At 37.2% G+C, this 21,305-nt stretch overlaps 1 protein-coding gene across 1 annotated transcript in view; it reads left to right on the top strand.

The window, feature by feature from the left end:
- The window catches only part of PARD3B (par-3 family cell polarity regulator beta), a 397,127-nt gene that overhangs the window by 157,748 nt on the left and 218,074 nt on the right, over positions 1–21,305 (top strand). Inside the window, exons 5-10 of the mRNA XM_035893042.1 lie at positions 579–670; positions 10,314–10,400; positions 14,615–14,740; positions 17,422–17,780; positions 19,165–19,304; positions 20,079–20,207. Of these exons, the coding sequence (XP_035748935.1) occupies positions 579–670; positions 10,314–10,400; positions 14,615–14,740; positions 17,422–17,780; positions 19,165–19,304; positions 20,079–20,207 (933 nt within the window). The remainder of the gene's footprint in view (positions 1–578; positions 671–10,313; positions 10,401–14,614; positions 14,741–17,421; positions 17,781–19,164; positions 19,305–20,078; positions 20,208–21,305) is intronic.

Genomic DNA, 21,305 nt, shown 5'->3' with positions numbered 1-21,305 from the left:
CTTTCCCTCTCCCAGCATGGAAAAAATGCAAACATTAAGAGTCTAAGGATCTCAAAAAGAAAGTTAAATAATAGTTTTCTAGAGCGTTAGCCTTAATGTCAGGTCCCTGTGTACAATGTATTTTTTGTGTCTGGCCAAAGGGTTACATCATTCCTTTTTCAGTGAAGTTACCATGAAAGTGTGTCTTTACCAGATAAATGCTTCTAGGGGATAGAAAGAGCAGAAAAAAAGCCTTTTGGGTTTTTCCAAGGTCTATGGAATCCATTGTGAGAAAGGAGGTGGCTCAGGGTGGTGCAGAGTGACATCCAGGTTAGACAGGAAGACAAGGAAGCAGTACCGCAAGCTTCTCCAGTGGAAGCACAGTGGGACACCGGTATGAGGTGCAGGCCTTGAGATGCCCTCCTGTTTCTCAGAATGCTGTCACGCACACTGCATACAGAATGGGTCTTTCAGTCCTCACTGTTACTTATGATTTGCTCTCTCTTACAAATATTCACTGCAAAATATAAATGCAGCCATTGTTCTATACGCATAAATATGTACATAGTTTCAAAATGTGCTTTGAAATCTCTCAACAGGGTGCTTCCCAGGTGTCCTTTCAGGATGGGGAGATGAACCTCGCTGGACCCACAGAACTTCTGTTGGCTCAGAGGGCCCGGCTCCCTGTCAGGTAGGAACATCTTCTGTTCGGTGCTGACTCAAGAGTGGTTTATCAACATGCAAGCCAGGACTGACTTCTCATTGCAGCTGCACCTGTGAAATCTGCATTGTGCTCTTCATCATGATCTCTTCCTTCTCATCCCTTTCCCATCCTAAAAATGCACTCAATTCACATACTGAAGCACATATTTGTGCATGACAATCTTTTACCCTCGTTGATGAATATGAGTGTTCTTACTGTGGTGTTGTAGTATAAGGCTAAGGGGGAAATATTCTACTATTGTATACGCGGTGTTTTTGCTTTCTACTCAGTCGTGCAAGCATTTAGTATCTTAAGGTAGAGGATGTTCTTAAGTAGCATATTATATCTCAATAAATAACCAATCAGCTGAACCATGTAATCCTAAACCAATCTTTTCCAGTTAAAACGTCACCTCTGTTTTTGAGTGGTAAGGTTATTACTTTGCTATACCTCATAGTAGATTTTATATCTATGTTTGTACTCTGTGAAAACCATAGCCAGTATTTGCAATGTTTCCCTGTGCACTGCCTCACTAGAGTCAGACGGAATGCATCCTTTTCCTCTCTTCATTTATAACAAACCAGAGGTGGCCAGTGCTGTTATAACTGAAGTCATCACAATGATAGTTTGGGAAGTAGCTTCTATTTTGACAAGTCTAAATTTTGAGTTAAATTTAGGTAAATGTATAATCTGTATTGGAAGCCAATACGGTAAAATTTGAGACCTGTGTAGCTGAAACAAGAGGAAACTAGGTGTTCTCAAGAGGTTTAATAATAAGCTTCAGGGTTTATTGTTCCTGAAATCACAGGGAAAATTCTAAATGGCTGAAATGGGAAAAAAAAATTTGCAGATTACATTTATTACACCAAAATTAACAGGTCAGGTTGCAATACAGTGTCACAAAGTAGGTCAGTCAGATCCTCAGTGGTGGTAATAGAGGATTTGACCTGGCAAATTTAGAGCAAAATGTTTTCATGCTGTTATTCTCCTGTCCCACCATAAGCATGAATTTCAGTTTTGACTGGTAATTCAGGTTGTGCTGAAGTCACCTTTTTGAGTAGGCAGAGGAATTCAGTCCTTTGTCAAGTATGTTGTGTTTGTTGCAGAACTGTAGTGGTATCATAGCACATTGTATAATGAAATTAAGAACTGCTATATGGCAAACTTCTGCATGACAGCTAAAATGTCAAAATTTAATTTGTTTCAATTTTTATGATAACAAACATTTGCTATAATTTTGCAGCTTACAGTTGTTTGTCAAAACAGTATAAAATAAAAACCATGAAATAAACAGTATCTGCATGCCTTAATCTTAGAGCATTTATCCTCAGAAGCACCTGAGAAAACCCAAGTGTTAATATTCCCATTTTACCAACATGGGGTCTGGGAAAGAGGCATGAAGTTATATACCCAAAGCCTGTGGGGAAGTTCGCAAGAGCACTCAAACTTTGGTGGTCTTTTGGGCCATGCCAGAATTTTGGTAGAAGGATCCCCTTTCCTTTTAGAGCATGTCAAAAATTAGTCTTTTCTGTGCAAAAGAGTTAATTTCTTAGTTTTTCTTGTTCTTTGAGTCATCATTTCCTATCTATTATGGGAGATTTTTTGATCTTGATAAGGTTGTGCTTTTCAACAACTGAGTTTTTCCTCCCCCTTGGAGGCCTCCTTGTCACCTACTTTGTATGCCATTTTGTAGTTTCTTCTCTTGCCTGCTGGTACTGATACATATTTTTAGAATGGTCTCATCATGAAAAGGAATTGGAGTGCTCTTCCAGCTTTTCTCTGCACCTGCCGGGCCTCTAAGTTACACACCAGCTGATTAGTGTTCATCATGCAAGTATAGAACTTAGTCAGTTTAGTTGCTAATGCTTGTTTTCTCTTTATGGAATGTTGCTAAAGACTTCTACAGCTTGTTTCGACTGAGGTAATTATTATACATCACCAAATACATGCACTTATTTGTCTTTTGATCCGTTACTTTGTAATGGGGATTAATCAAGCTCTGTGAATGCTATACTCATATTTACTGTTGTCCTTATGCTTTTACTAGGGTGTTTTAGATCGTCCAAGTCCTCCTAGGAATTTTCAGAGAGCATCTTAATGTTTATCAAGTTAAGTCATTGCTTTCATTTGGGATTCTTCAGAAGTAGTTTGTGATATTCATTCACTTTTATTCTCTATAACCTGATTTTGGTGGCCACTGAAAACGCTGACAATGAGAAAAGAAAAAAACAAAACCACCAAACCAAACACCAAAGTAAAGAGAAAGGAGCAGTATTTGTTTCCTAGTGAAATAGTTGTCCTAAAAGATACCTTGCTTGTGCTTCCTGTGTCCTGAGATTTTTAAAAACTGTTTTGCCTGTAAGTGTTGAGATGGGCAGTATGAGGACTTTTTTCCTCAAAATTGTGTATTACTTTCAAGTATTTGTGATATATTCTAATTTCTTCAAACTGTGAACTTTGGAAGAATTCAGAACACATTATTTTGTAAAGCAAATGTAGTTGGTAATTCTGTAAAAAGTCAGTGGAATTTCAAAAGTCAAATATAAATTTTAAGGCAATGATTCTGTGATTGTTGCATGGCTTTTTCCTTAAAAGTGAAGAGTGTTTTTTTAAAACAGCTTTTACAAAAGTTTTTTCATTAGGAGCAATAGGTTTATAAAGGAAAATAATGAGTCACTATAGACCATCCGTCTATCTTACTGGTATCTGAATTGATTGAATATAAGTAAAGAAGGTTTTATTAATAAAATAGAATTAAATAATAAAACTTTTTTTCCACAAGTAGTAAAACTAGCATCTTAATATCTAATTTGACTCCTTTTACACTGTTCTTTCTGAAAGAAAGTGTTATTTATAATTCTCATTTGTGCAGGTATCTTTCTTGTTCCATTTCAAATAAGTTAGGGCCATGAAGGACCACCAAGTCATGATACCTTAAGCCTTCATTTAAATAAGCCATATTAAATTACAGTGATGTTAATGAAGCTAATATTTCAGCCTAATTGTGAGCTACTCCTTGCTATGGAAGAAAGAAGAAAACCACTATTGTCCCTGCTGCTTTCACTAGAAAATATTCCTTCTTGTCACTGAGTTGGGTAATCATTATGACCTATAGCACTTAAGCAAAATAGCAGCTAGTCACCTAAGAAAATTATCTGAGCCATCTAGTCAGAGCACCAACCTGTCTGAGGTCTGTGTCCTTTCTCTAACTGCAGCCAGTAATGGGTATTTCAGAGGGAAGCAAGAAAAAAGAACACCATGATTAATATTTAATGATTGTGAAGCCTAGTCAGTTGTGGTGAAAGGCTTCAGGCTTGGCTTGGTTTGTATTTTTCACTCAAGTAGGAAAAATGTTCCATTTGAAGAAAATCAGTTCACTGATTTAAGTAGGTAGAATTAGTTGCACGTTGGGTAAATGAAAATGGGGTGGTAGGGTGGAGGATTTGTAGCTCCTCTATTCAGAAACTAGTAGGAAGGAAAGTGTCTTTGCCTGGATTGTCTTTAAAACATTTCACTGTGAAAGTACTGGGAAACTTTTCAGGGCTATATCCCTCAGGAGTCTGAAATCTTTAATTTGACTTTTTGAGAGTTGAACTTTGCTAGAAGAGAGGCTTGAAACATTAGGTCATTGGCATGTTTTTTGATGGAGTAAGTAAAGACAGGACCAATGACAATCCTCTTGTAATTTCTGAAGGTGGATTTTTTTATTTTGGATTTGCTAGTAAAGACGATGTTCAGAATAAGGGAAGCCAAGCTAATGCCATCAGTGTATAGAATTTGGTATTTTTTCCATGCTTCCTTTCATGTTCTGGACTAGGACTGGAAAATTTTGAAAGTAACAGCAGGGTCTTGATACTCTACAGAAATCAGGTAGAAATTTGTCACAACCTTTAACATTGAACCTTGCTTTTCTTTTCTTAGTAAGAATGACTGTGTTAGGGAACAGTAAACATGAATCTGCTTGGAAGTGGATGTTTAGCTTAATAGCAGTGGATTAGTTGGAAATCAAAGGGTAATTTATGCATAGATAATTCATTATGTGTTTTCATTATGTTCTGTTTTGCTGTCTTCCCACTTCTTTCTAGCAGAGGTCAGGGTCAGTTCCTTGGTTTAAGCACTGTAGATACATAATTAAAGTGTAACTGCAGTGTTTTTTTCCTTCTCTGTATTTTACTTTTTTTTTAACCTTCTGTGTCTTTCATTAGTCTAACAACACAGAAGTGGAACAACCTGATTTAAAGAAAAAAAGACACAAAACCCTACTGCCTGCGGGTTGTCTGTTTTTTCTCTAAACCTTTAGACCATTAATCTCGTGAGAACTAACTAATTCTAGTGGGGAAAAAAATCTGTATTACAGTAGCATCTTTACTAGATGAATGCATTTTAGTTAGGAGAGGGTGATTGGTTACCTCTTCAAACCTGAAACTGGAAGATTTTGACATTATTCTGTAGTAAATATTTAAACTTGTTGATAGTTTGTTTAGTTTTGTGTAGAATGGAGCACTTGGAATGTACCTGTCTCTTCTAAAAGAGAGTGAGCAGTTTCCTTAACTGTGCCTCCTAAGCTCCTTCTTGACTCTGCACGTTCAGTTGCTTTCTCCTCTCCTTGTAGGGTGCTCTCCATCCCTATTTAGATATTGCTCAGATTTTCATCATTTGAGTGTATTCACACTATTTAACATCTTGACCTCCAGTTTCTTCTCCAGGGCTTTCAAGACATTTTCATCAGAGCATCTAATTTAAAAGAAGGAAGGAAAAATGTGGAAAAGCAGTAGGAGGTGGATGGGAAGTATTCTGTCTGACAGCTTTTTTGAGCTGGCTACTATGGAAGCCTCTTTTGGAAGAATGGGTACAAATACTGTATTACCATCAGCAGCTGTACTGTTTTAATATGTGAAAGAAATATGTGGACTGAATCATCTTTATTTGGATAAATCTGTGCATGCTTCCTCTTTAAAATTCCCTTTAGTAACTTGACATCACCTGTAGGCTTGTGCTGTCTACCAAATGTCAGCGCCCCTTGTTCGCGGATGCTTTCCTCCCCTGGAACAGCAGCATTGACTGGTGGGGCTGGAGGCACAAGTGAAGAACAAGCAAGGAACACAGTAATTTAATGTGTGAGCTCTCTGCATCTGGGTCACACTTCCTTTGCCTTTTACTTGGATGTGGTCAATAAAAATGCCAAAAAGCATGTCCAGAATATCAGCTGTGCTTTTCTGTTTGCAAGGGATATATTGATATCCTGCGCTAAGAGATCTTTTTCAGATACAGCAGCTTACTAATCCATACCTTTTCTTAAAAACATATGAGGAATCGGATGATCTATTCAAAGGTTTTTGCTTAGTCATGTTGTGCCTGGGTTGAAGACATACATGCAAGTGTTAAATAAGACTAAAATGGCAAAAGAATATGCCGTTGGAACGATAAATACTTGATCTGTGTTTATTCGGGCAGTACATTCTTGTGACATAAACAAGATGACGATTTTTGCTCAGTAACCCATGAAGAAAGCAGCTTTTTCCAAGGTCCTGTCTTCAGTATGTTGCAAAATAATTAATCCTCTTTAGGCTGCTTCCACTGCATTCTCCAAGAGAAATCCTACCAGGATTCTCCTAGCATTCGTAATTTGGGAAGGTCAAAGCGCCTTAGCGAACCAGGTCCTGCTGCAAAGCTCCAGAACATTTATTTCTGGAGAGAGGTCCCTTTTAAACATCTGTGTGCTCAGTGGTTGAGATTGGTTCTTCAGTATTACTGGATAGTTTGCAGAGAAGTTTTCACCTAATAGATGGTTTCCCATGGCCTAACTGACAAACTGCTAATTTTTTATACAGTTTTCAGGAGAGGGAACTATATTATTTGATGGCAAGGGCACTGCCAATCTGAAGATCAGACTGATTCACCATTGAGTGTGCACTGCTGAATGTGCAGCACTCCATTTAAATTTTGTTTTCCATGTTACGAACGGACTACTGTGCATGCTCACTACGCACAAATGCATACATTTTCTATATCTCTCTCTTTGCTAAACTGTACTCATCAACATTTTTAATAACGTGCATGGCAAGGCCTTCCTGACTGTAAAGAGTCTAGCAGAAATCAATAAACATCAAGAGATGAAGAATTTAAATAGTAAATGATGACAGCTTCTTCAGGTTAAAAATCAATAGTGCAGCGTTGAATGTGGTCTTGGATGCCACATGCTGGGCAGGTATTCTCTCTTCACTGAGACCTCTGAGGCACCTTTAAGCACGGTGAGGGGAAGGGAGGTGCCAGCATGCATTCGAAGAAGCTTGAGTGCCGTGGTTCTAGTTGGGGTCAAACCTGCAGTTCGGATAAATGTCACTGAAATAAATGCTTTTTAAAAGTTCACTTACTTTGATTGCTGTAAGAACATATCTCTATGTATTCCATAGAAATTGGGTTGCAAACTCAGCAAGGACAGTATTTGACAGTATTTTCTGAGGTAGGAGCTCTGTCTGCTCCTTGAAGAACACACAGGAGATACCAGCAGCGTAGCTCATAGAGGCACCCTCTGTGCATCCCTTACCAATGCTCCCAGCCTCTCATCCCCAGCTAGCAACTGGACTCCAAGTCTTTATACTGACTTGATAGGCCAGACTTTTTTTTTTTCTTTTACTGCAAAATGCATTAAATATGTATATGGGAGATTTAAAATAGGACCAGGCCACTAGTAGGTTACTAACTTTTGGAATTAAATTTTTTCCTAATTTGGGGGTTGGTTGGTTGGTTTGTTTTTTAAATGTGTTGAATATTGCAGAAGATCCATAAATTACCCTCTCTGTTGCCAGTATCACAGCTATCAACCAGCAGTGGAAAGCCATTCTGCATTCTCCCGCCCTCTTCTTTAAGTTTTTTAACTTGACTCTGTCAAACAGAAGAGTCCCAGCACCTTGGTGTCCCTTGTGGAGTTTAGTAATTAGTATTCTTAAAGCTCATCCTGTTTAGGATCTCATTTAGCCGTGCCCCATTCCTGAATGGTCTCTCCAGTATAGTGTAAATTGTAAGCCAGCATGGAATAGTACACTGCTGGAATTCAGTGGTTCTTCTGGGCAGGTTAAACCTGCTGGAAGGTAAATAGCAGGAGTGAATGATGTCAAATTTTTCTGAGTCTCTAATCTTTGAGGTTCCTAAAGCAAAAAAAGCCAAATTGGGGGTAGTCTGCTTTTTAATTTTTTAACTGTCAAGCATTCGTAGGTATGATAGAAAAATATTATATCCTCAAAATCCATTAAAGTTGTCATGAAGGGCAGTTTTCTTCTCAGATATAACTAATAATCACATTTGTTTGAGAATGAAAAGTCATTCTGACTCATAGATTTTTGATTAAAAGTACAATTCTAAACTACCTTTATATATATACATATATATATATATATGTATAGAGAGTGTGCTCTTATTCCAGATACTTAATGCTTTAGTACCACAATATTTTTAAAAGTAATACACAGTGGGCTATTTATTTTCACAAAGAAACCTATTTTTCTTAGTGTGTAGATTTCATGTTAGGTTTAAAAATAAACTTGTATGTTTTCTTTGGCTTTGAGCCTGCTTAGAACTGTAAATGCATTGATTTAATATGACAGCTAACCTGTCTATCGTGGTAGCCCTCAAAGAAATTCCTGCCCTATTTTACAGTTGCTTAGGAAGACAACTCTTCCCTGGAGTACTTGAGCAATGCAGGGTTATGTGGGGACAATTGTAATTTATTTAAATTTTCCTTGTACAAATGAAAGCCTGTTCACAACTTTCAATTATTTTCTGGATCTATAGGATTCGGCTACTTAATTTACTCATGTGTTTTGATTCTGTACAAGTTCAAAAGACAGTAAAAGTAGCTGTTTAATTTATTTTTTTTTTGGTCTGTTAAGAGAATTGGAGGAAGTAGAAGATGGAACTGAAAGAAGAGTTAATTTCCTATGCATGCATTTTTGAGTTCTTGGTAACCGCCCTGATTAGCTTTCCTGACCAGTTTCACTAGGAAAAAAAAATTTTCTAAAAAAGCCTGCAGGAAGATTTTGTCAGCATTTCCCTGTTTGATTCATGATGAGAGGGGCATACAGGAAACAAAAAATCAGCAAATAGAAATGCCTGTTGATTGTGCCTGTGTTATAAATGTAGTAACGTGAAAATCTGTGACATTGGGATCAGGCGTGGTTTGTTGTTCAGGGTCTGTCCATTTCATTCCAGCATCAGCCTTTTTGGATGAATAATTTACAAAAAGACCCCTCCACAAACTCCCAACAAAGAAACACCAGCCATCCCCCCAAACTCCAAAACAGAAAGAAAATGGTATAACTTATTTTCTGGTCTTATTCCATATTTAGCTGACCAAGCTAAGAATTACTGTATCTAGGGCAAGTTGCTTCTGATTAATCATTATGCAACTGCATACAGGTTCATAACAAGAAAAAAACCCCAAATCCTGCATTATTAGGAAGCAATACCAGAATTTGTCTAAGATCATTTGCAGTGATTCTCCTACTTGAGAGAGAGCTTAGCTGTGCCCTGCATCATTATGTTGTATCTAATCTGGTGTAACTGTGTGTTGCCACTTCAAGGTGGTCACAGATTCCTCCCTTACACCTGTGCATTTCTTCTTGCATCACATCAAACGATCGTAAGAGCATGGGTCAGTGAGATCAGTCAGCTGATCCCAGAGGAAATTGTTGTACTACGGAAAAATGAATTTGGGAGCTTGGTCATCTTTCTCATCATGTAAATGGGCATAGCCAGTAGAAGTCCACTGACCGCTAATCCTGAGTGGTGGTGTTCAGTACGATTTGAGGGGAGGGGGTATTACAGAAGACATAGACTAGCATAGAAAGTAGGAACATGATCTGCTAGAATACAGACCTTTATAATTTCTCTTTTTTCTTTTTTTTTTTTTCACCTTTGATGTTCTAGCCAATTCGGGTACCGTCTTTCTCAAATTATGATCACCCAGAATAGAGTTAAGGTCACTGACAGTGTAAAATACTCAATAGGAAATGAAACAGCAAAAATCTGTCAGGGATAATATAGAGGGGTTCGATAATGGTGTTTGAGGAAGGAAACTTCCTGATAAAATGAGCTGAGTTGCACTTCTGATTACGATTTGTTTTGTTCTTTATTTGTCAGTGATGTTGTATACCACTGAGGGCAGAAATAAAGATATTTAAATACGATTTGACTAATTTGCTTATTGGCTTGATGCCCTTAATGTGTGATCTTCATGTTTTTAACGTGTCCACATGGGGAAATTGACTGAAGCAACTCATGTGAAGCTTAAATTAAGAACATGTAGAACAACAACTTTTTTTTTCTTTTTTTAATGATAAAATCTATCCTGACTCAAAAGCTTAACCTTTAATATTCTGGTTAATTTACTTAAGACTTGAGTTAGGAAGATGTCTAGTCCTTACTGTCTTTCCCTTTCAAAGTACACAAATCCTGATCTAAAAAAAATAAAGAATTTGATAGCAATTTTACATTTCATATTTTTGTATATTAGTGTATTCTGAGTCTAATACTTTTTCTATGCTTTCTGCTATCTGATCAATCAGGAATTTGTTTTTAACATAGAATTCTGTGAAGAAGCATATGAGATGTGTTTCCCTGTGCTCTTTTTTAGTGAAATGACAAAAACAGTGGAGATTTCTGGGGAAGGTGGACCCTTGGGAATACATGTGGTGCCGTTTTTTTCATCTTTGAGTGGAAGGTAAGCTATTTTCTGCATTGCTCAAGAAGTGTGTTAATGAAAGAATTTCAGTTGTGGTTCTCTTAAAATACTTAGTATTTAACCATAAGGAAAAGAAATGCTTAAAAGAAAATTGGTACTTGAGTCTGTGACACTGTTATCCATTAACAAAATATTTACTAGTCTAAGTTATGCATAAGACAATACCAATGCCTTTGTTCATCTATGTCCTTTTAGTTGCCTCTGTTTTTATTCTCTAAATGGTAAACTAGACTCTGCATAATAATGTAATACTAGAGGTGTGGGGGCTAGGGGGTTGGTTGTTTTTTTTGTGGTGTTGGGTTGGTTTTGCGGGTGTGGGGGTTTTGTTTGGGTTTGTTGGTTTTGTGGTTTTGGTTTGGTTTTTTTCTTCAGTTGGATTTCTCTGCATAGGCCCTTCCTTTGTGACATATCAGACAAGAAAAGTCAAAAGATTTGCTTGCCTGGTCATGCCTCATATTTTTCAGGCCACCTTTCAGATTTGGTTGTATAGCATTTATAAGATGTGCACTATACCATGAACCTTTCTTTGTCACAATACAATTACTTTAATTATAAATGATTTAACATAGTCTCTTGAGATCACAAAAGCCTATTATAGCAGCATGCTCATATTGATGTACTGTAGTTAAGACTGTGTCAGCATTTTCATTATAGCTGTTTTCCAAGCTATCTAACTCAGATTTAAAAAAAAAAAAAAAAAAAAAAAAAATCAAAAAAAGAAAAAGTACGGCCGACGATGCAGGCAGACGCTGCAGCCTCAAGAAAGGACGTCTAAGCGATAAAAAAAAAAAAAAAAAAAAAAAATCTAGGCTGCAATTTGACATACAGAGGTTTAGCCAGATAGTTAATTTGACACTGGCAGCCCTGAATAAGAGATGGGAAATTGCCAGTGCCGTAAATGACATTACTTTATAGTAAGATGGCTGCCTGTAACACAAAGACAATTATTGCAAAAGTGAAAACTGTTTAATTCTTACACGTTCCTTTGTTTGTCAACTTACATGTAGGACAGAGGATATAAAGGGTTAAATTGCCTTATAAAAGTCTGTGTGTGCAAATGTTTTCTCAGCAAGATCTGAGTTTGTAAGAGGACCCAAATTCATTCAGAATGTTTTATTTGCCAAAAGGAAAAATGGATGTCCACTTGCTGCCTTGGAAAAAATGTCATCACTGTCTCAAGAAGAAAGTTGGTCTTCATTAGGAACTGTGGGAGGTCTAAGTCGTGTCCTTGGCTTTGCAGGCTGCCTGTTTGTCTTGAGAAGGGCACTTGCATTTGTTACCCCATCATGAAATGCAGACAGTAGTTCTTTGTTATAGGCATGCCATAAAGGTTGTAGTGTATTTCAAGATGATTAGGTAAAAAATGTGATGAAATTGCAAGCTATTAAAATCAGTAATTACTGTGATCATAATACAGTTCTGTGCTGTAGTGTAGCTGTGTTGGGTGCAGCTTTTAAAGATCTCCATGAAGAAAATGCTGAGTTCCTTGGTCTACATTGCATGCATGTTAATGTGTCCTTATTTACAAATGCTTTTGGGGATCCCTCAGAGAAAAGAGTTTTTTGACAGACGGACTACTTGCTTAGACAGTTGTCTTGAAATTTTAATGACCCTTGGCAGAAGCATAGCGATATCTTTATAAAAGCAGTAGAGTGACTTAAATCGCTTGTCCCTTTTATTTAATCAAGCCTCAGACTAGTCTATAAATTTTAACTCATCATAACATGAGAAAGTACAGAAGAGCAGCTTTTATTTCTGTTAATGACAAGGTACAATTATGGGGGCACACTGGCCATGACTAACTTGGTGTGGTATTTCAATTGTAAAGTTATCCTCTAATAAGGTAATGCTGGCTTTAGCCTAGTGCAGAGCAACAATTTTTGTAGAGGTAGTTAAAACATTGCATTCATTTACAAAATCTTAGTTTATATAGGAACTGCAAAATGAAGGGAAATAGTTTTTCTGCTTTCTTTTGCACTTAGATATCATTTAAAAAGGAAATGAAAATTTAATAGTGCATTAAAATAATGCTAGAATTGAGACTGGAAAAAGGTAATGGAGCAATGAATTTAAGCTGCCACAGCATACATAACTCAAGCCACTCCTTCATACTACAGCACAGACAAAGAGTTTCAGACAAGTGGGCAATCCTATTGCATTAGACGGATGCAGCATCTAAACACAACAGGATTAGTGAAGATCATAGCAACTGACTTAATTTGTAATTTCTTTTATTTCTCCACTTTTATTGGTTTACATCTTAATGTAATTATATTTCACTAGTTCTTAGTGTTTAGTTTTTTGATTGCCACTAGTTGGATGTTGCCATCAATAGGGCTGCGGCCCCTCACCACCACTGCCTCTTTGAATCCTTCAGTGAAGGAACATGGGTTGCAAGAGAATCTTTATGTGATAGATTGAATAATTTTTTTATGGAGTTGTTTTGAAGAAGTAATATTCAGTAGGAGTCAAGTTTTCACTTAAAGTACATTGATATGACATAAATATAAATTTTTAAATCTTATACAGTAAATCTAAGATCAGATGCATGGTCTTTTGAAGTAGTTAATGGTGTGCTGTGAATCTGTTGAATGGACTTAAAGATATGGGCAGTCATGAATCTGAGAAAAAATACAAGACTTCTGTTTTGTGATTGGAGTGCTGGCACGATGGAAATTGCACATTAATATTTTATGGATATAACCAATAGAAAATAGTCTCTAAAGGTCATCTGTCTTTGATGCTGATGTGGTATGGAAATTTAGTGGATAAAACCTGATTATAAAAGGTCTTCGCAAACACGCAGTTGTCAGTTTTTTAGGACATTGTACTGGTATCACTGGATTTATCTAAGCTGAGTTGTAGTCTGCAATACAGAGATGCTCCAGGTAGGTCAGAAATAGCCTAGCTCTCCCAGCAGAGTTAGCCACACTGGAAGTTTGCACCACTCACACTGGTTCACTTAATGCATTATCAGAAGTTTCTGTGCTGCACCTCAGTTTTCAATTTGCACATAACCTGGTAACAAACAACTTCGGTTTTGATGTTCTGCTGCTCTCCTGCCACGTGAACAGATAGTATTACTGCCAGGTATCAAAACAAGGGGCTTTGGCAACTGAAAACTTTCAGAGACTTTCAAACATAAGAATAGTGGTTATTTTTAATCTTTTCTAATGCCCATTTAGTTTATTATAGTTGTTAGAAAATGACTTTTAATCTGTTCATGCTTTTCTTTGGAGCAATGTAATCTTACTTAGTGGCAGACAAATATTGCATAAACTACATTACAATTTTTAACTGGATGGGGAGATCTAGGTGTTTTCCTCTCTTTCTCCAAGTATAACCTACAGGTCTTATTGCTTCCTGAAGTTCTTAGCAAGTAGTATAGCATCAGCGTCCAGCAGTTTTTCTTGGTGTTTCTTGCAATCCCCTCCCTGTTGGTTAGAGTGAGCTGGGGATCCTTTCACTAGGTGGTGTGATTTTGCCCCAGCCGGCAACCAAGCACCACCCAGCCACTCACTCACCCTCCCTCCCCGTGGGATGGGGGAAAGAATCAGAAGAGCAAAAGTGAGAAACCTCGTGGGTTGAGATAAGAGCAGTTTAATAATTGAAATAAAATAAAATAACCATAAAAATAATAGTAATAATAAAAAATTATAATGAAAAGCAAAACAACAGGAGAGAAAGAAACAAAACCCAGGAAAAACAAATGATGCGACCGCTTACCACCTACTGACTGATGCCCGGCAAATGCTGCCCCCCAGCCAACTCCCCCCAGTTTATATACTGAGCATGACATCTTATGGTACGGAATAGCCCTTTGACCGGTTGGGGTCAGCAATCCTGGCTGTGCCCTCTCCCAGCTTCTTGTATGCCCGGCAGAGCATGGGAAGCTCTGAAAGTCCTTGCCTAGTGTAAGCACTGCTTGGCAACAACTAAAACATCAGGGCGTTACCAACATTCTTCTCGTAAAAATCCAAAACACGGCGCTATGCCAGCTAATAGGAAGAAAATTAACTCTGTCCCAGATGAAACCAGGACACTAGGTTAAGCACTTCATAATGGTCTACTCTATCTCATCTTATACACAGTAGAGATTAATATCTATTTTTAGTTGCTATAGAATCATACTAGCAGAATAAAGGATCATTTTCACTCTTTTTTTTTTTTTTTTTTTTTTTTTTTCCTTTTAGGATGCTGGGACTCTTCATCCGTGGTATTGAAGAAAATAGCAGATCCAGGCGTGATGGGCTTTTCCATGAAAATGAATGCATTGTGAAGATTAACCATGTGGACCTTACAGATAAAACCTTTGCACAGTAAGTGCTAGTTTACTGATACTTTCAACCATCCAGGATTTTATACAATGCTGTGTTTATTAAGTGATTCATGCAAAGGGATTAAAATTTGTTTTAGATAAAATGCCTGTAAAATTGATACCTGGCAGAAACTTTGTAATTTTCTTCCTGAAACCTCCAAATAAGGCGAAATTTGAGGAGAGAAATCTTGTAGTCTTAGTGAACCTATTGTGCTTACTTAATTTAAATAGCTCTACGTTTTTTAATAGTTACCTTAGATCTACAATTCTTCTGGTTTTTTTCCATATTTTCTTTATAATTCATTCCTCATAAGACCTTCAGAATGAGTCAACATTGCAGCATGTTTTTTGGTGTTCTTTTGCAAATGAAATAAGATTTTTTTTTTGGTGCCGCAGCTTTTAATTTTTTAAAAAGACTAGTACTGTCAAACCCTGATCAGTTGAGCTAAACGGTAAGTCTCACCTCTTAGGACTTTTATTACAAATCTGTTGACATTTATTATCTATCTCAAATCACTTTAAGTAACAGGTTGCTTTGATCGGCTGTGAATTAATATGACATTGTTGCACAAAAGAATAGCCTCTCAAATTTCACAGATATTTGCTGTAGTAATTAAGTAGTAATTTGTTTTTGCTTTTAATCCATATGTTTAGACAGCTGAGTGATTGTTTATAATATAACAAAAACCTATTGAGATCTCAAGGGAGTTGAGGCTTAACTTTCTAAACAGTAAGCCAAATGTTCAAGGTTTCTAGACTAAAATCAAATAAGTAATTTCACTGTTAGGGATAAATATTTGCAAAATAGGTTTTCTTAAAACCAGCATAGTTCTGTATTAGGTTTTACCTTCTGAGGCTGTGCTTTTTGCCTTCTGATAGGTTTTCAAGTTATTGTTTTCTGAATATTTGGTGGTAAGTGTGTTCTGACGTGACATAGTACATGGCATTCTCTTCCACCCATAGAAAGTTCCCACATAAGATATCAACTTTATCAGAACATAAGTGTTGGTGTCGTATTAAAATGTTTGTTGCCTCACCTATGCCGTTTTGTAATGAAGACGTATCCTTCTCAAATGAGATTTTTCCTGACTCAAAACCTCTCTTTTCAAAATTGTATGTGATCTTTTCTTCACAGATTTGTTGTCTCCTTTGTGTTCTCTTCAGAAGATAACTAGATCTCCAGAGGCTTTAAGCCTATGAGATATATGTGGACTGGAGGGCTCCACATATTCTTCTGTAAGATTACTAGTTTTTGTGACAGAAATATTGCAATAAACTTTCCAGTTCTCTGTGAGGCTTCCCTTCAAAATGAGAAATGCAGGACACTTTGCTTTCTCCAAGTTCATGTAAAGTTTTGAGAGTTGGAAGGGATATTTGCAAAGACAGTTGTTAGTTAGGGGCCAATCTCTGTCATTGGGAGAGTGAGAGAGAGAAGTGACTAGAAGGTGGTGTAGAGCAGAGCCTAATTTAGTTGGTCTAATTCACCTTATGTTACAATAACAAGTAGTGTGGTTGCAGTGGCATTGGATCCGAGGAGAAAAACTGTGGGCAGTAAGGGCTCAACATCCATTTGGGGACTGGGGGGAATATTTTGGACAAGCTCTAGCCTGTTCCCTTGTCCTGTTACATTGTTCTCCTGAATTGCCTTCCAGAATAGCCTTCTGCATCATCTCTCTTCCCTGGCTGTTGAGAATGGCTAAGAAAAGCAGCTTTCTGGGTTGAAACTAATCTCCGTGAATATGCCTTTTAGTTTTCATCTGGCATGACATAACTGTACTAACCTGACAGAAGTCCAAGCTGCAGAAATGCAGTAATTGTAATGGATGTGACGAAGTATTGTCCCAATGACTGTTGACCCAGAAATAGTCATCAGATTCTCCTTTGAGAGGAAAATCTGTTTGCTAGTTTCAAATTGACATTTCTTCATAACCCTTGTAAAAGCTGTTTTAACACTTAGCAGAGACTGTCTCTTTCTATTTTCAGCAGGGACTTTTCTAGTATTGCTCCTGATGATTGCTGCTTCTGCAGCTGTAATAGCAACAGCCTACTTTCTGTATTCCCTTGTTTATAATAGTCTTATATATTGGGACTGTTGGTCTACTTTTTATTTGCTGTTAATCTATTCAATTACATTCTGTTGTGTGGCAGAGTTTATAGCACCTCTTTTAATTGACTCCCTTACTTCTTTAAATTATGTGTTTGGGGTCTCAAGAAATGTAAATTTCTCCATCCATTATTTTTTCTCTTTTAAGTGCAGCCAGTTATTTTGCCCCTGAAGACTGAATTTAGGCTTTCCCATAGGATGTCTTGCATTATTTCCAATGTATTTTTGTTTGAAGAAGATGCTATATTTTTTCTTTCATATATTTAAAATATTCATCTCCTGAAACGGGAGTTATTAAATTACCTTATAACATATGGCCAAGTGGCTATTTGCAAGGAGTGTGAAAGAAACTGACCTAAGCCTATACATCCTTATGCTGGGAGTACACCATGGTTTCTACAATCAGGATAAGGTCTGTCCTTGAAATGTAAGGAAATGCTGTAGTTTAGAAGTCTTATTTCATGCATACTTTTTAGAAAAGGGACCCTGTAGATGTGAAGATAAGGTTATTTCTTCACGTCTAAGATAAGTTTTTGTCTTATTCTCTGTAAACAAGCTTTCATACCTTTCTGTTAAAGGGCTCAGGACATCTTCCGTCAGGCAATGAAATTTCAAAGTGTCATCTTGGAAGTCCTTCCTCCATATAATCGAGAACAATATGAGAAGTCTGCTATTGCTCCCCTTTGTTTTCTGGAAAATGAAGAAGGAGTTCCAAAAACAAAGATTCCACCTCCTGTTCATCCAAAACCTGCTCTGAAAACAATTAATCTTTCTGGCGCAAGCAGCTTGGAGGCAGGTGTACAGGCAACACTACAACAAGCTAAGAGCCCCAACCTCCCACGTCTAAGTAGAAAGTCATCTTCTCCTTCATTGTCACCCCTTTTGGGCTTTGGCAATAAAAAAAATGCAAAGAAAATAAAGATAGACCTGAAAAAAGGTAAGTCTTTGGGGATTATATGATTAATTCTTTATCATGTTCTCTGTACTGATACCTTAACTTTTAACTAAACTAGTAACTTTAAAAGTACAAGCCAGTTAAAAGTTCCAAAAGGTAAAAGAATATTCTGAAAGGTAAAGGAATGTTAACAGCAATGTTCTCAACAGAGAGCTTTCTTGTAAATTGTGGATTTATATTATCCAGACTTAGTGATTTTTAAAACATCTCAGTTACTGATTATGTGGAAGGTATTTCATTAGCAATATCCAAAATTAAGAGATGATTCAGCCTTTTCACAAGTACAGAATAAAAATTTGAACTGTCTGCTGGTAACCTGTGTTACTTATATTCATATCTGCTAATTGACCAGCACTGTTACGACATTCTTTTAAAGATATGTTTAAAAATATACTCTGCTCTGTTTCATGTTATCCAGAAAGTTGACCAGATTTACCTGTCTTTCCCTTTTTTATTTTCTACAAACCTTTTCTTTCCATCTGCACTTATTCAGCTGTCAGCAGACCAAATTTTGGGTATATATCTTTAACTGCTGCTCCATGCAGGTGTCTGTCTCTGCATGGAGTAACAGGTTTATGCACGTGTAGTAAAATGTGCTTAAGCAGATCCCAATTAGCGTTTATATTTTCTGTTTAATTTCTGTCTCTGATTTGGCTGAGAGTTAAATTTGATGCTAGAAGTGGCCCCTTAAAAAACTGTCTGTAACTTTATTCTTTTAAAACATAATGAATGTAATCAAGCTGTCATTTCTTAATTTTTGTTATTTCTTAACTTAAATCACTCATTTTTACTTCCAAATTCTTCAGCTTAGCATTAACAAAACCTACGTCAAAATTTTCCCCATTTTAGATGTAATGCTTTTGATTTTGAAACAGTAATTTATATTTTTAGAAATGTCAGGAATGTGATACTGACATGGTATCTCTGAAAACTATCACATAGGTAGCAATCCTGCTCAATATAAAAAGATTTTTATGGACCCTCCTATTCCTGAGTGATTTTGGTGGCTTATAAGCAATACCTGCTAATATTGATTTTACTCCTTAATTATTTGTTAAAACATTTATCTGTTAACCCTTGAGGTTGTTTGTTTCCAAGCAGCAAACAACTTCCTGTGGGCTATCCAAAAGTATTTCCATCTGTAGCTGTTGCAGGAGGATTTGAGCATGTGTTCTGACATTGCTAGAATTACTCTCTAGACCATGCAGAAAATAAGCTCATGTTCACAGCTTTCTGTTTGCTTCTTTTTTTCAGAGCTAACCTGAATGAGTGTCTGTGATATGTAACTGACATTGTTTACTTTCTTTTAATGATCATCATTTGCTTTTTGAAATTTATGTTGGGAGTTCTTTATCTGACCTTCTAGGTCCAGAGGGACTTGGTTTCACTGTGGTTACCAGAGACTCTTCAGTACATGGTCCTGGTCCAATTTTTGTGAAGAATATTTTACCAAAAGGTGCAGCAGTAAAAGATGGTCGTTTGCAGTCAGGAGACAGAATCCTGGAGGTTAGGATAAATTTCCATTGTATTTGCATTGCTGAGTATTGATTGCTGGTTCTGGCATAAATATTTTCTTTCCTTATACATACTACTGATGTATGGAATTAAAATTCTTGGCCTTGGTTTATACAAAAAAAAAAAAAAAGTCTCATGGCTTTTGTACTGTTTGTCAACAAGTATTTTACACTATGATTTGGAAAAGGGTGCTTTTCACAAGGGTCCATGGGATGTTTGAACAATGGGGATCTGATAACATCTTGGTTCTTAAAGTAGATAAATGTATCAGTTGAAACAAAACATGTCTTGCCTCTTCAGCCATGTCCAAAAATCTCTGATTAACATTGAGGCGGTTAAGTGCTCATTTTAAGGCAATTTTGCTCAAATCTGCCTGCTTAAAATTTTCAGATATCTTGTGACTTACAGTCTCATTATCTAATGGGTTATTTCTACTTACCAACCTCAAAAAGCTCTTAAGGTAAACAGTTTTAATAATACTTAGGTCTTATTTTTGTACTTTTCATCTTCAAAGTGCTTTACAAACTAATTAAGTCTCACAAACCCCCTGTAAGGTACTACAGACCTGCTTTAACAGATGGTGAAAATTAAGGGGAAAAAGGTTAAGTGATTTGTGTGGGGCCAGAGGGGGAGGCAGTGTGGGAGCTGTTGCTAACTCTTCTTTGCCCTCAGTCACTGAATGGCAACTCTGTTAGGTGAGGGGAAAACGACAGAAGATAGTTATAATCACCGATAGGACATCCTCTGTTCTTTTGTGTCTGGTAGGTGAATGGACGGGACATCACTGGCAGGACCCAGGAAGAGCTTGTAGCTATGCTGAGGAGCACAAAGCAAGGGGAAACTGTCTGTCTGATTGTGGCTCGTCAGGAGGAGGCCTTTCTACCTCGAGAGCTGGTAAACTTACTTTGTCCTGAGCAGCGATATTGGAACAATTCCATGTGTTAAAACTAACCCAAGAAATAGAAATGAACTCTTGTTGGCTGAGAAAGCCAGTGAAGAGTAACTGTGTAAGGCTTGTATTTGAGAAGTATTTATACTTACATTTTATTTTGATGGATATTTGATTTTATCTACTTCAGATGCAATTCCACGCAATCTGATTTTTCATCCTGAAAATGACATCATAAGCATAACTGGCAGGGGAATATTATAAATGCATCTTGTAACTGTGTGGTCAAGTATGACTAGAAATGGATTATTGTCTTTCAGAAAAGCAACAAACTTTAAACCAGAAGTTTTGAAGTGCATGTAATGAGTCCTGCAGCTTATCAGTAACAAACTAGCGAGGGTGGCTGCCCCCAAGGAGATGCATCTCCTGAGCCAGGTGCCAAACTGTGGGAGTGGTGAGGAACAGAATTCCATTGCACTCCTCACAAATTTTGGAAGCAAGCTTTTGCTTGGCTGCTAGTCTTGGTCTTAATAGGCTCTTGAATGTCTGATTTTGTTCTATCTCAACTGCTTAATTTTCGGGGTTTTTTTTAAAAGTTGGCATTAAACTATGTTCTCTTTTTCTCTCACATAGAGAGAGGAGGACTACATCGGTGTAAAAGTGCTATCTGATACATGTTACCCCCAAAGGAGGTCATCTCTTTGGTTGCCTCTTCCTTATCTTGATTGATGGCTATCCTTGACCTTTCATTAAGAAGTTCTCAGGATAAAGGAAGGACAACATTTCCTGCTTTTGTCTCATTTTATCTCCTTTAAAGAACACAATATCTTTTCTTAGGATACCACCTTCGTGCTTTTCCTTTTGCTTTAGACTGTTAGCAGGATCTTCTGCAGAAATCCTCCATGTTTCCTCGCAAAACATTGCTAGCAGTTTTCCTCTTGTTTCCTTGTTACCAGCTGGACCTTGCTGAGGTAAGGGTTTCTGCCCACAGTAGGATACGAAGCTGGAGGGGAGTTCAGATTCTCTCATGTGAGCCTTTCCTCTTGTGCTGCCGGTGCCCACGTTTTCCTGTAGTAGAGCAATTGTGAACTGTCCTAACAAAA

The sequence above is a fragment of the Egretta garzetta genome, unplaced genomic scaffold (assembly GCF_000687185.1).
Source record: "Egretta garzetta isolate BGI_Z169 unplaced genomic scaffold, ASM68718v1 scaffold474, whole genome shotgun sequence".
Taxonomy (NCBI): domain Eukaryota; kingdom Metazoa; phylum Chordata; class Aves; order Pelecaniformes; family Ardeidae; genus Egretta; species Egretta garzetta.
Note: the sequence above shows the minus strand (reverse complement) of the source record. Positions and strands in the feature narration are given on the sequence as shown.